The following is a 15524-nucleotide window of genomic DNA, read 5'->3' on the forward strand; positions in this document are numbered from 1 at the left end:
CCCAAAGCACAGGTCTGACAATGTCACCTCCCCAGTCAGTAAACGCCAGTGGCTATGACCTCTAGGATCAAATACACTCTGTTAAGCATTTAAAGTCCTTTGCAACCTGTGCATTCTCATCTTTCCAGTCTTGTTATCCACTAATGTACTCCATGCATTCTACGATTTGGACATAATATCTTGCTTGCTGATCCTCACACCCAAAGCCTCATCTCACATCTCAGGGCCTTGTCCCTGACTGCCCCTAGATATCCATCTTCAATTCTACTCCTTAAAATCCTTAATTTCCTTAAAAATCCAGCCTAAGTCCTGTGAATACATTTCTTTCTAAGGAATACATCCTCTCTCCCTCATCTGTCTCTTTGTATATACACACACATATAAAAGTACATATATATGTGTATGTATATCTTTATTTGTACAAGTGCACATAAAAAGGCATATAGAGGTACTTGTACATATATAGGTATTTAAAGTATATTTACAAATATGCAAACATATATTAATAGGAGTATAGATAAGTACTTATAAAGGTAGCTTTCTCTATGTGTGTGTATATAAAATGCACATTTCTTTTTTAAAACATTTATTTAGCACTTACAGGAAATTGTGCTAAGCATTTTATCCTTATTATCCCATTTGATACTCATAATAGCCCTGGGAGGTAAGTACTATTATTGTCTCCATTTTATAGACAAGGAAACAAAGGCAAACAGAGATTTAAGTGACTTGCCCGGGATCACACAGCTGGTAAGTGTCAGAGGCTGGTTTTGAACTTAGGTCTTCCTGACTCTAGGTCCAAAGCTCTACCCTCTACAAAATCTAGCTTCTGGTCTATATACATCTGTATATCTATAAAGATAGCCACTGGCTACCTCTATATATCTTTATACGTACCTGTTCCACTTGTTAAAATGTAACATCCTTGAGGGCATTCATTGTTTTCTATTTTTCTTTCTAACTCCAAATCTTAGTATAGTTCCTGGCACACAGAAAGGATTTAATAAATATTTATTGATTACTTGATTGTTTGTAGGGAATAGATGGAGGGTGGGATCATTGAAAAGTGAATACTATGTAAAAATGAAACTCATTTTTAGAAGTTTTTGAAAATAAAGTAGGAATTCAGGTGTCATAGATGATTCTGTGTTCCTCCTACAGTCTCAGGTACAGAGAACAAAAGCAGGATTTGACATTCTTAATTACAACTCCTGAGCTATTTCTTATTCCCTTAGGCATGCCTTGTGTATTGGTCATAGGACCATGGCTTTCTGAAATCTGGAGATTCTATTAGTCATTGGAGAGAATTCAGGTAACAATACTCATACAAATATAGTGCGTAACCATTTTGTACCAGTATGAAATCTATATGCTTTTGCATAGATGACTCAATCAAATTGTCTACTTGCTGAGGAGTCGTTCAAACTTTTTCCTCCTGTGATCCTTTTTAGGATATAATAACCACTACCACTCTTGCCAATGTCAGCATCACTAAAGATCTTGAAGGCTGTTTGACATTGTCCAAATGAAGAATTCAGAAGGTGAAGGAAAATAGTTCATCCCAAAAACTCTTTTAGAGCTCTGCAGCACCAATTTCTATAATGCCTTGAAACTTCCTCTTGAACCAATAAGATCCCTTCACCTATTTCAGAAACATTGCTGTAAGAGTCTAGATGGTTATGAATTCATCAAATATTTTATCTTGTCATTCATTTTGGTTCCTGAGTCATTAGAAATACAGTATTTACCCGTCACTTGTTTTATGACTCATCACCAGTCTTTGAAATTAGTGTAGGCATTGGACTGAAACCTAAAAGAAATCTTAAGATTATTTCAAATAAAAAACTGTTTAAATGTGCTAGTTGCAGACTTTTTCAGAATCCTGATTTTCCACTGTTGCTCATTATAAGAATAGTATTTAAGTGCTAGAAGTTCTGATAAATCGTTTTGTGGTAAGATTGAAAATCTTTAAGAAATTACAATTAAAGTTTTATTAACATGTCTACCACAGAGACTATATGATGTAATCAATAGAATGCAGCAAACCTGGATTTGACTTTCACCTCAGGAATTTATCAGTGGAGAGGTTGTGGGAAAGATATAGCTTCAGAGCCTTAAAATTCTCAACTACAAAAAGGGCATAAGTGCACTATTTATTTAGCACTTCTTAAACTGTGGGTTTGCAACCCTGGCTGTATAACTGAATGTGGGGGTGGAGAAAAATTCGGCAACAATAAAAAGTTTCTGAATGTGCAATGACCAAAAATTAATTCAAAATCAAAGCATTAAGAATCTGAGGTGTTTCTGGAAGCACTTGCCCCATGGTGTATCACACAACTTTCCTGCAGGCTTGGCTCTGAACACACAACATGGGTACTTTGCATGGCATCATGCCATGCAATGTCAATGAACACCACCAAAAACACCTCAGCTTAGTTTCAAGACTATTGTATGTTATGAATTGCAGTGTTTTTACTATACATACAAAGTTTTTTGCTCTTACAGAAATATAATAGTTTAATTAATGGAAAATAGAGACTTTTAATATTTTCCTACCATTATTCCTCAGCATTTAAGTATCAAATTAGTATATCTTTAGATTATATTGTGTCAGAATATTTGATTTTTAAAATTGTTATCTCTTTCTTTTACAGACACATAAGCGTTTAATTGCAAAAAGGAAAGACAAAAGCCCTTTAATAATATTCTATACCATCACCATTGTATATGTATGTAAATGCAAACATTAATTTTTTAAATTAAGCACAAACAAATGCAATTTCATAAACTAAAGCTATTATTTGTTTGAAAAATTATTTGTAGTATTTATTTATATTTTAGGAAAAAATGTTTTTTTGTTTCTGGATAAGTGGCTAAATTTAGACAGAAATGTAAAAGTACTGATAACAATGCAAAAGAATCTTTGCTTTAGTTGTAGTACAACTAAATTGACAAGAAAAAGAAAATGTGTTGAATCATTTTTGCAATATGGATTTACTTCTAATAATGATGATAGTGTGGAAAAACCTCTTTGCCTAATTTGTAATAAGGTTTTAGCTGCAAAGAGCATGAAACCAACCAAACTAAAATGATATCTTAATACCAAGCATGCAGCATGCTGCAATAAAATAAAGGAATATTTTGAACAACTTAAAAAATCATCAAATAAAGAAAAACAATATTTTGAGAAATTTGTTATCGTCAGTGAAAAGTGTTTATTGTAAATAAACAAGCACAACCATCTCATTAAATGTATGCAAATTTACTTTCATCTTTAATCAATGGTAAAATTATATGTATACTAAAGAATTGTTTTAAAATAAATTTCCTTATTATTTATTATCATTAAATATTTTATTTGTATATCGATTTTATATCCCTATATACACAGGGCCACATAAAAATTTCTTGGGAGAAAAGGGGTGGCGAATCATAAAAGTTTTAAGGAATGCTTTATAAACCTTTAAGGGCTATACGTATTTGATTGATGATGATGATGATGAGTATAAAAAGAGAAATTCAAAATCCTCTGTTAAGGAATCAAGACATCTACACAGAAAACAAAATGATAATAGAATAAGAAGATAGTGCACACTTTCTCCTGATTGTAATTTCCAATAAGATTGAAGAACATAAAAAGTTAGTCAACTAATATTTACTACATACTAAGTGCTAGGGATACCAAAAAAAAAAAGTCTGAGACTAAACTGAAAGAAACAACATAGCCCTTTTACAATTTAGTAATGGGCATTTGCTTTAATCCCAATACCTCAAAGGCTACATTTAATTAATCCCAATTTGGTTCATCTGTAATGTTCTGGAAATTGGCTCTCTCAGTTTACTACACCCTATAGACATACCCTAATGTCAACTCCAAGGAAATCCCTTTTGAATTGTTAAGAAAATTATAAGATGTACTCAGAGTCTCCTGCATTCTCATTCTTCACATCCTCAAAGTTTCAGAGCCCACAATTTATTTCTGTATATTCTGGTGCCAAGAACTAATAATCAAGTAAACTGCCAATGACCAATAAATCCTCTTCAAGGAAATTTAGGTGAGAGAAAGAAGTTTTATTTGTTTTTACTAAAATGCTAATATTTAGAAACACTTGTTTCTCTAAGTTCTTCTAGTTTCTCACAGTTTGAAAAATTTTGTTATCAATTCTTTGTGACTTTTCTAAAATCAAAATTCTGCATTTGGATTGTAGTACTATATGCAGAATTCTTATGCAGCCTGACCAGTTCTGAATACCAATGGAGCATTCACTTGACAAGGTATACTGGTAAGGGCACAACATTATTTTCTAAGAAAGTGATCACAAATAGCATATGTGTTAATCATTATTTAACTTGTCTGAATAATGGGGGCTGTGATGGGTTTTCAGGCAGCTATTAAGCTAAAAAAAAAAGACAATTTAATGTTGACTTTCAAACCAATTAAAAATTAATAATCCCTTACAGCTGCATAATTTGTATCTTTAGCAGATATTTTCTAATTTGAAGTAGTAGTGACATTTCCATTTTTTCCTTTTTCAAAATCTTGATAGTATTTTGAGGATTGTTCTTTGTTTTTCGATATTAGAGAAATAAAATCAAGAATCTAAAGCAGTCTCTGTTTAATTCCAGGAATGAATTGAAAGAAAATATCACATTGCTACCTGAGTGAGCAAAAGGTGAAGATGAGTCTTAGAGAGGATAAATGTATGGTAATGCATGTAATGAAAAATTGTACTAGTCATACCTGAGATGCTTGATTCTATGGAGGGTTACATAAAGATAGATATTGTTAGTACATACTGAATCCAAAAATCCTAGATGAACATAATAAAAAAGGTCACTGGAAGGAAAGCAGAAAGGTCATTATATCTCACTAGATACCAGATACCTTGGGCAGTTAATATCACTGATCTCTAAAAAAGACATAACACATCAGGTAAAGATTTTTTGGACAATTACAGTGATCAAAGAAATAGAAAAGCTTTCATATGACAATATACTAAAGGAACTTAGGCTCTATGAAAATGGCAACTAAATACTAAACTTTTTTTGAACTGAACCTGTATATTCATTGCCATATGGCCCTTTCAATAAGAAAGCTACCTCTACCAATGCAGATTGAACCCTGCTTTACAATTTAGAGTCTTAAAGACTTTGGGGCTCTGAGAGGTCAAATCATTTCCTCAGAGGCTTACAGTCAATAGGTCAACTTACATGTAGGCGCAACTGACTCTGATACTAGAATGCCTCCGGTAGATAATAGAAATTAATATAAATCTTGTATATCATGACGAATATGAGCATAGATTGTTTTTCCACCAGAACCAATAAAATTAGACCTTAAAGATGTACCTTTAAATTTGAAACTCAAAGTAGTACAAGCTAAAGGAAGATCTTCTTTATACAGTGATACATAAACTTCTCTTATATGTTACTGCAAGATGTGGTTTTGGTTGAAAAGAACATTTACAAATACTTTGGAAAAATTCAATGGGTTAAAGTAGCACAAATGGATCTTAGGACATTTAGCATTTTCATAACCTTTGAAGACGTGCATTAAGAAAGACAATACATGCTATTGCCATAGGCACTTTCATGTTATTGTTATGCAATTCAGAATTGGGTAGGATTTGGATATGACTCATAATTCTTGGGATATTTCCAAGCCACAAAACTCAAAACATTTAAAAATATGCAGTTTTAATACGTATATACCATTGCAAAAATACCTGCACATAAAAATTCAATTTTTAAAAATTAACATTCTGTTACTACCATTTTAGATGTCTTGAAACAATAAGATGAATTCTCTGACCTCTGATCATAGACTAAGCTTTCATAACTCCATGAAGAGAAGCCTTTTGTGTATATAATATTGAATGAATTAATGAACAATCACTTTTTAAAGGCTTATTATGTGCCAAGCACTGTGCTAAACTCTAGGGTGTCAACTACATAAACAAAGATGGCCTCTGACCTTAAAGAGCGCACATTTAATAGGCAGTGATGTAGCTAAGGGAGTGGTAGCCAGAGAGGTGCGCTGAAGTCTGGAAAGTTACAGAGGTTTTGAGTTGAACCCTAAGGAAACAGATTGACACACCCCTTCCCGGAGCAAGGACAGATTTTATCTTAGTTCTTGATTGAGGAACTGGAGCAGGGATTAGGAGAAGCTACCTGGCAGGCTCTGGAGTAGGTGGGCAGATGGAACTTGTTTTCTGTTTGTTGTTGTTAGTCTTTCCTTCTGGAAGGGGACTATGACATCAGCAAGGAGATGTCATGACATGCAAGTGAATTGGATTTAAGTGAGGCAAAGTTACCAGCCTCACTTTCTCCTCTGGACCATCTGGTGAGGTGGTTACTCTCCTAAACAGTATTTTAAAAAATGCCTATGTCCAACCAATCTTGTACTTTACCTGGAATTCAAAACTTCGGTGGCTTACGACTAGATAAACTGACATTTCAGGGAGAATAATCCTTCCTTACGCCTGACCTGTATTAGATTTTAGGAGATAACACAGGAGGAGAGAAGAGGTGCCTTTTGGCTAAAGAAGTAAGGAAGAAGGGGATAGGGCATTACATTCTTATGTATATACAATTCCTGTTTTCAACAGAAAAGCTCAAGATGGCTGAGGAAAATCACACCTTGACAACTGACTTTATCCTCATTGGATTTACAAATCACCCAGAGATGAAGGTCATATTATTTGTAGTATTCCTTGTAATCTATCTGATAACCATTGTTGGGAATCTTGGACTGGTGATATTAATTTCAACTGAACCTCGACTTCATACACCTATGTATTTCTTTCTTGGTAACTTGGCTCTTATGGATGCTTGCTGTGGCTGTGCTGTAACTCCCAACATGTTGGTGAACCTCTTTTCCAAGGATAGGATGATTTCCATCTATGAATGCATGACACAATTTTATTTTCTTTGTGTGGTTGAAACTTCAGACTGTTTTCTCCTGGCAGCCATGGCATATGACCGTTACGTGGCCATCTGTAACCCACTGTATTATCCCATCATGATGTCAAAGAAGCTCTGCATTCAGATGCTCATGGTGTCATACATAGGTGGTAATCTGACTTCTGCAGTTCATGTAAGTTTTGTATTCAGGTTAATTTTCTGTAGGTCTCATCGAATAAACCATTTTTTTTGTGATGTAATTCCATTGTTCAGACTGTCCTGTGTTGACCCTTATATTAATGAACTGATGATGTATATGTTTTCAGGCTCAATTCTAGTCTTTACCATACTCATTATCTTAGTTTCTTATCTTTACATCCTTTTCACTATCTTCAGAATGAAATCCAAGGAGGGGCGAGGCAAAGCATTTTCTACCTGTGCATCCCATTTTGTGTCTGTCTCGGTATTCTATGGTTCTCTTCTCTTCATGTACATTCGACCAGGTTCTGTTAATGAAGGAGATAAAAACATGCCAATTGCTATTTTTTATACAATAGTCATTCCCTTTTTAAACCCTTTTATTTATAGCCTGAGGAACAAGGAAGTAATCAGTGTCCTGAAAAAGAATCTGAAGAAAAAAATGTCTTGGGATATTTGAAACAAAATTTATTCTTCATGACTTATTCATTCAAGTACAATAAAAATTTATTCTCCGTGACTTATTGATTCAAGTACAATAAAACTTTTCCTAAGAAATGACACAGAGAAAATAAATCTACATTTTTGTTATGTATCATTAAATTACATAACCCTAAGGTTGAATTGAGCCAACAATATATAAAGGAATAAATAAGTTCAAGAATATTTTTTTTTACTCTAAGACTAAAATCAATCCAGCAGGGAATCATTTATTGTTTCTTACGTACCAGGCTCTGTGCTAAGCACTTGGAATGTGGAGACAAGAGTGGAACAGTCCCCAGTCCCTCTATATTAGAATGTAAATTATAATAGCTTGGAGAAAATTTATGGATATACAGACATCTACAAAGCAGATACAAGGTAACATTGAAAAAATTAGCAATTGGAGAAGATCAAATAAAGTCTCCTATAGAAAATGGCTTCTCTTGACATCTTCTCAAGTAAGCATTTTTGAAAGTTTATTTCCATACAATATGTCTCCTGTCCCTTTATTATAGCTGGAAGAGATCTCTGAGGCCATCTACTCCAGCACATTCATTTTGCAGATGAGGAAACAGACCAAGAGGAAGCTAAGTTCCTTACCCAAGATTACATGGGATTCAAACATGAGAGGAAGGCTTTGAACTCAGGTCCTTCAACTAATGATCTTTCCACTGTCCCACACTTCCCATCTCTTTTGTGGCACTTGCTGCCATTCATACGATTTCAAGGTCATTATTAGCAACCTAACCTGGAAATGACATGTCAACAAATTTAAGCAATTTTTTATCTAATCATATTCAGTTTATCTGTAAGCAGCCAAGGTCACCAAAAACATTTGACTAGAACACATTTTTTACAAAGCATATAAAAGACAGAAATGGGACTCATCTCCAAGCCCCAAGTTAGCAAGGAAGAGTGCGTAGTTAACAACTCTTCCCAGAAATTTAGTCCTCATCTCCATACGGCCTGGCCCCTCCCCAAATGTAGATTCTCTCCTCCCCAGTTATTCCCAGGTTCAAGGACTATTTTTGGTAAATTAGAAACTCAAAACCATAGTTCATGGACCCCCACCAATATTTCTTTTATTAGACCTCCAGAGAAGCTAGGTGATTTGACAATGATCACATAGCAACTAAGCATCAGAGGAAAGATTTGAACGCAGTAGTTCACTACAAAAGATAAGTAACAGCACTGCAAAATAAATAACAAGGAAATCTTCACCCAAAATACAGGGTTACACTTTCTTTCAAATGCCTACACCACCTCAATTTAATTCAATAGAAATTTATTAAGCATCAAACATATATGTATGCGTACATACATATATATACTGAGACATCATTGAACTGTTGCCACAAACTAGATGGTGTATGTACGTGTGTGTCCTGCGATGATAATCTCATCAAACTGTTGCTACAGAGTAGTGCCCGCTGCTTTGCTATTTGCCTTGTTGCTGCCACCTTCAGGCCTTTCTTGGAAGTAAAATCTGCCTATGTTTCCTCTGTGAGTTTTCCTCAGCTCTCAGCAGCAGCCTTGTTAGGCAATCAGGCCGACAAGCAGTAAGTATTTATTAAGCCCATACCATGTGCCAGGCACTGTGCTAAGCATTGGCCATACAAAGAAAAGAAAAGACTGTCCCTACCCTCAAGGAGCTCATTATCTAATGGGCGGGAGATAACAAATATATGTTCAAACAAGCTATATATTGGATAAATAGGAAATAATTAACAGAGGGAAAACACTAAAATTAAGAGGGATTGGAAAGACTTCCTATAGAAGGTAAGATTTTAGTTGGTACTTGAAGGAAGTCAGATAAGTCAGTAAGCAGTGATGAGAAGGGACAGCATTTCAGCCATGGAGGACAGCCAGTTAAAATGTTTGGAACCAAGAAACGGAGTATGTTGAAAGAGCCAGGAGCCCAGTGTCACTGGATCAAATCGTGGGGTGTAAGGTGTAAGAAGACAAGAAAGGGGGTGGGGAGGGTAGCTAGAGTTCAAATCTAGCTCAAGATACTTACCAGCTGTGTGACTCTGGGCAAGTCCCTTAACTTGTTTGCCTTAGTTTCTTTAACTGTAAAATGGTGATAATAAGAGCAATCATTTCATAGCATTGTTGTGAGGATCAAATGAGACAATATTTGTAAAGTGCTTAGCACAGTTCGTGGAACATAGCAGCTACTAGATAAATGCATATTCCTTTCTCTTCCCTCCAGATGAAGGTGAAATAAAGAAAATTATTAAAAACTCATTTCTTCAATTACATCTGAACAAAATTGATAATTAAAATGAAATAGATGAATATTCGCAAAAATATGAAATGCTCAGATTAATGAAATAAGAAATAAAGCATTTGAATCAGCTAATCTCAGAAAAAGAAATTTTCTCTCAAAGGAGAAAAAAGAAAATGAAGCAGATGAATTTAAAAGTGAATTTTATCAAATAAGTGAAGAACAATGAACTATATTACATAATAATTTGTAAACATAGGAAGAGGGATCTTATTAACTCCTTCTATGAGACTAATACAATTCTAATAACAAAATGAGGAAGAGATGAAGCAGAGAAAGAGAATTACAGAACACTATCCCTAAGAAATAGCAATACGAAATATTGAATAATACATCACCAAAGATTCTACAACAAAAATTTTTTTTAAAAATATTATATGCTATGGTCATATTAGATTTATTCCAAGAATACAGAATTGATCAATATTAAACATAATAGATTTTATCAATAAAAAGTAATAAAATCAGATGAAAATATCAAATAGGTACAAAAAAGATTTTTCCCAAAATATTAGCAAGCATAAGTATAAATGGACTATTGCTTAATACATGGTAATGGTAAGTCATATCTATCTAAAAATCAAGAATGAATGGATGAATAAAGTGTTTATTAAGCACTTACTATATGAAAAGCACTGTTCTAAGCACTGGGGATACAAGTCAAAAAGTAAAACAGTCATGGGTTTCATGAAGCTCACATTCTAATGGAGGAGACAAAAAAAATGGATAATTTCAACTGTAAGTCTGATGGAGAGGTTCCATGGTCCTTAAAATGCGGCAGCAAAGCAGATGGCAATGTCTCTTCTTTAATGTCATCTTTGCTGATAAGGATAAGTACAGTGGAGAGAGCACTGGGCCTGGAGTTAGGAAGATTTGAGTCCAAATCCAGCCTCGGACACTTATTAGCTCTGTGACCTTAGGTAAGTCATTTAACCTCTGCTTGCCTCAGTTTCCTCAACTGTAAAGTCCCAAAGCCTTTTAATTATGCATACCCTTTGACCATATGTTACTACTTTAAGGCATATACTTCCAAGGGTTCAAAGACAGAATACAGATCCCATATGCACAAAAATATTTATAGCAATACCTTTTCTTTTAGAAAAGAACTGGGAGCAAAGTGGGTATCCATCAATTGAGGAATGGCTGTAGAAATTATGGTATATGAATGTACCATTAGATATTATTGAAAGGAACAAATCTGGAGAAACCTAAGAAGAGTTTCATGAGTTAATTCAGAGGAAAGTGAGAAAAACCAGGAAAAAATTATACAATTATTGTAAGGGGGAAAAACCAAAACTAGAAACTAGAAAGAAAACTGAAGACTGAAAAACCATAATCACTGCAATGACCAGTCAAGACTTCAGAATATTTATGATGAATCACGCTTCCTATCTCTTGGCAGAGGCATGATGAACTAAAAGTACAAAATGAGGCATTTTCACAGAGGATCAATATCAATTTGTTTTTATCTTTCTATGGTTATTTATTACAAGGGAATATTTCTCCCCACACCACCCAGGGAAGAGTTTGGGAGAAGAATGTTAGTGAAAGTGACACTTAAAAAAAGAAGGAAAGAAAGAGCATCAATGGATCATTCTTAAAATATGCAAGAGAGAGCAGAAGGAAGTTAATAAGGGGACACAGAGAAGCAGGACAATATTGGAGACACCATGCTAGATTAAATATTTATGTATACATTTAAAACAAACTGCATGAATAGAGATTCATAGTGTCATATACAATACTCTTTTTGTGTTCTTTGTGTAAGGAAATGTTCATGACTGTTGATTTTTGCCAAATTATAATGACTAAAATTTTTTAAAACATTCAGAAGTATGCTCCATCTAGGTAGAAAACCACAAACTTTCTTCTTTAACCACACACACACAAAATGCATTTCCTTAGTCATTTTATATCTCTGAAGCAAAAATTTCAGGTGATTTAATTTTTATGCAAGTGAGAACTGTGAAAGATGTATTAATTTTCTTCTCTTTGGAACAGTGATGCTTGCCTGAAAAGCCTGAGTTCCTCACATTTTCACTGGTTTTGATTTTGTGTATATGTAAGATACTTGAAATTTGAGATAGAGCTGAGTCATACAGTATTCCACAAATATACTTATTGTAAAAATGCACTTTTCAGCCTAAATATAGGGTTTCATTATATCAAATTCATCAAATTCTTCCCGCGGTATGATAATTTATCATAAATTTTTACCATACCATAAGAGGCATAAGATTTTTAGAAAATCTTTTTTTAAAACAAAATAGAAAGTCAATATAAAATGAAAATGGCTAAGTCTAGCTGTACATTATCTCTGAAACATTAACACATTCTTGTAGAATTAAACTAGGAAGAAACAACTAAAACCACATCCTCTTCTATGTCTTGAGAGGCATAAAAAGGTTGTGTCTTTGGTTATCTTAAATAACCTGCCCTTTCCCCTCCACCCACTCCCTAAATTTAGTTTAGCTATTAAATGTAAATTTTAGACTACAAATTTCAACATTATTAGCTTCATAAATATTATTTATAATTAAGTGCTATGACATATTATAATCACACAAGAATTCTCCTAGGGAGAAGTGTGTTTCACTTTACACTCTTCAGTGCTAAAACCTGAAGTATAGTTTCTTCATCTATAAGGCTTCCTAAGTATAGGACAAAAAATATAAGCATAATTTATTAAATGGGAAAGGGGAAAGGTAAAAACAAGAATAGAAAGAACATACTCCACTATTCATTTCCAGGTATCTTCTTAAAAATGAAAATGCATGCATCTCTTACATTTTTGAAATGAATTAGTAGAGCTACTTTTAAGATTCCTATAGTGATTTCCTCTGATCTCAACTCTTTCATCTCTTTGTCCTATTGCTCCTCATCCCTTGCCTAATCCCAACCCTGGATTCATTCTAGTACTCTTATCTGCTACTACCCCATAGTTAAACAGAATTGGAAGCATTCACAAAACCAGCCGGGGGACACTACAAGCGTAACACTGATTACCCTAGTCTTGACTGTCTGAAGGCCAAGTGTATTATATTTCTCCCCTCCCTGAGGATTCTCTGCTACCCTTATGGGAATTTGAGGCATCTAAGCTCTTTGCCAATAGCTTTGTTTTCATCAATGGTGTTCCTCAAGTGCGTGTGTGGGGGGGGTGGATCACCTACATCAGAGTTCTATTTTGCCATTAACTGTCAGATTAGCTTTTACAAAGAAAAAAATATTCAAAGGTATAATCCCAAATATACAAATTTACTCCACAGTACATAGAGCTTAATCCCCACACCGCTTGTACACCTCAGTCTCTAGGGAGGGGAAGAGAATTAGGTTCGTAACTCAGCTCAACTCTTATAGAGTACAATCCCATTTCCAAGTCCAAACCCAGCTTAGGGCTTCAGTCCCAGGTACCCTGGCTTCTCAGGACTTCCTTACTGGGATGGCTAGTTGCAACACCCCACCTGGAATCCCAACTCTAAGGTCACCATGGCTTGAACGTCCAGGTCCAGTGTGGATCACTGCCAGCCCCTGAAACTTAGAAGGACTTTTGCTATTGTTTAGTTGTTTCAGACATGTCCAACTCTTTGTGACCCCATTTGGGGTTTTCTTGGCAGAGATACTGAAGTAGTTTGCCATTTCTTTCTCCAAGCTCACTTTACAGACGAGGAAACTGGGGCAAACATGATTAAATGACTTTCCCAGGGTCAAGTAACTACTAAGTGTCTGAGGGCAGATTTGAACTCAGGTCTTCTTGACTCCAAGCCAGGTGCTCTATTGAATGTGCCACCTAACTGCCAACAACTGAGAAGGAGGAGTGACACCAAATAGAAACAAACTCCCACAGGCTCACTTAGAATCAAGTAAATGAGACTGGGGGTGCAGGTGAAGGGGGAAGTATTCCCCCTCTCCCTCTTGCTTCAGTTCATGCTATGTATTTGGTGAGTGAACTGTGATCTTTATCCTCTGGAACAGCAGGAAAAAACAAGCAGGAAAGAGAGAAACTGTCTCAGTTGGATAGTTTTTTAAAGAAGCAGCTTGTTCTGGCTACATAGCCAGTCAGAGAAGGCTACTCTCACCCATGTGGCAGGAGGATGCAGAAGGCCTCCTTTTAGGCAATCTGGGCATGCTCCAATTCCCTGTTACAAATTTTGGTTATCTCAATCAGTCAATCTACATTATTAAGCACTCACTACTTGCCACTTTAGTCAGTCACACTTAGTCAATGCTAAGCAAAGGTAATGCAAAAAGAGACAAAAAACAGTCCTTGTCCTCAGAGAGCTCTTTATTTAATGGAGGACACAGCATGCAAACAAATCTATACATGTAAGCTGTCTACAAGATAAATAGGAAATTATTAAAAGAAGGAAGGCTCTAGAATGAGAAGACTTGGGAATGGCATACTTTGGAAGATGGGATTTTAGCTGGGACTTGAAGGAAGCCAGGGAAACTAGGAGGGAAAGAAGAGGAAGGAAAGCATACTAGGCATGGAAAACAGAGAGAAAATGCCTAGAGCTGGAAGATGAAGTGTCTTATTCATGGAAGAACAAAGAAACCAGTGTTATTGGATCCAAGAGTACATGGCTGGGAGTAAGGTGTAAGAAGACTGGAAAGGTAGGAAGGGGGTAGGTTATGAAGTGCTTTGAATGCCAAACAGAGCACTTGGTATTTGCTCCTGTAGGTGATAGGGAGCCACTGGAGTTTAGTGTGTGTGTGTGTGTGTGTGTGTGTGTGTGTGTGTGTGTGTGTGTCTGTCTGTCTGTCTGTCTGTCTGTGACATGGTTGGATCCGAACTTTAGGAAAATCACTTCGGTAGCTAAATGGAGGATGGATTGGAGTGGGAAGAGATTTAAAGTAGGCAGACCCACGAGTGGGCTATTTCAATAGTCCAGGCATGAGATAATGAGGGTCTGACCTAGAAGGGGGTGTATTTGAGATGTTGTAAAGGTGAAGTTGACAAGCCATGGCAACAGATTGGATTTGGGGGGTTCTCATTGTAGAACGTCAATCTTTTTTTAAATTTCTAATTGATTTCCTATCCTATTCTTCAAAGAGGCTATTCTGAACCGTCTCTTCTTTCCTCCTGTCTCCCATACTTTTCCCTCCTACACTCTTTCATGTGAGGACCTTGCCACTCTACTGAGAAAATTGAGACCATTCATTGTGTGCTTCCTTTCTTCCCTTTCTCAAAACCTCATGTCACTATCTTCTACTCCCCTTCTTTCCTCCAGTCCTCTGATAATGACATAATTCTCCTTTTCAAGCTTAATCTCTACATCTGCCCTTGATCCTGTTCTCTATTATTCAACCTTTTCTTACTTACTGATTCATTTCCTACTGCTTTCAAACAAGCTTCTGTCCTTTATCTTTAAAAATAAAATAAAACAAAAACACAAAAAATAATCTTTGTTAATCCCTACCATCCCCTCAAACTATCATCTTATCTTTTCTCGGTCAAAATGTTTAAATTCATTGTTAACACTTCTTCATTTGTCACTCAGTCCCCAACCCTTTGCAATGAGGTCTCCAAAACTCAGACTCAACTGAAACTATTCTCTTTGAAGTTAACAGTAATCTTTTAACTGCGATAGCAGCATGGAAATTGGGTTCCTGTGGTATATGTTCTCAGACTGGTGAATAAGTGTAGCAGGCCAAC

At 35.5% G+C, this 15524-nt stretch overlaps 1 protein-coding gene across 1 annotated transcript; it reads left to right on the plus strand.

The window, feature by feature from the left end:
- The first annotated feature begins 6580 nt into the window (after positions 1 to 6580).
- On the plus strand, positions 6581 to 7561 carry LOC110201996 (olfactory receptor 5K1-like). Its single transcript, XM_020977944.2, has one exon. The coding sequence runs from the start codon at positions 6581 to 6583 to the stop codon at positions 7559 to 7561; it is 981 nt and encodes a 326-aa protein (XP_020833603.1).
- The last annotated feature ends 7963 nt before the right edge of the window (positions 7562 to 15524 follow it).

The sequence above is a fragment of the Phascolarctos cinereus genome, unplaced genomic scaffold (assembly GCF_003287225.1).
Source record: "Phascolarctos cinereus isolate Bilbo 61053 unplaced genomic scaffold, phaCin_HiC Scaffold_725;HRSCAF=1366, whole genome shotgun sequence".
NCBI classification, from domain to species: domain Eukaryota; kingdom Metazoa; phylum Chordata; class Mammalia; order Diprotodontia; family Phascolarctidae; genus Phascolarctos; species Phascolarctos cinereus.

Coding starts and splice junctions, on each gene's coding strand:
- LOC110201996 (XM_020977944.2), top strand. CDS start 6,581: ATGTATATACAATTCCTGTTTTCAACAGAAAAGCTCAAGATGGCTGAG.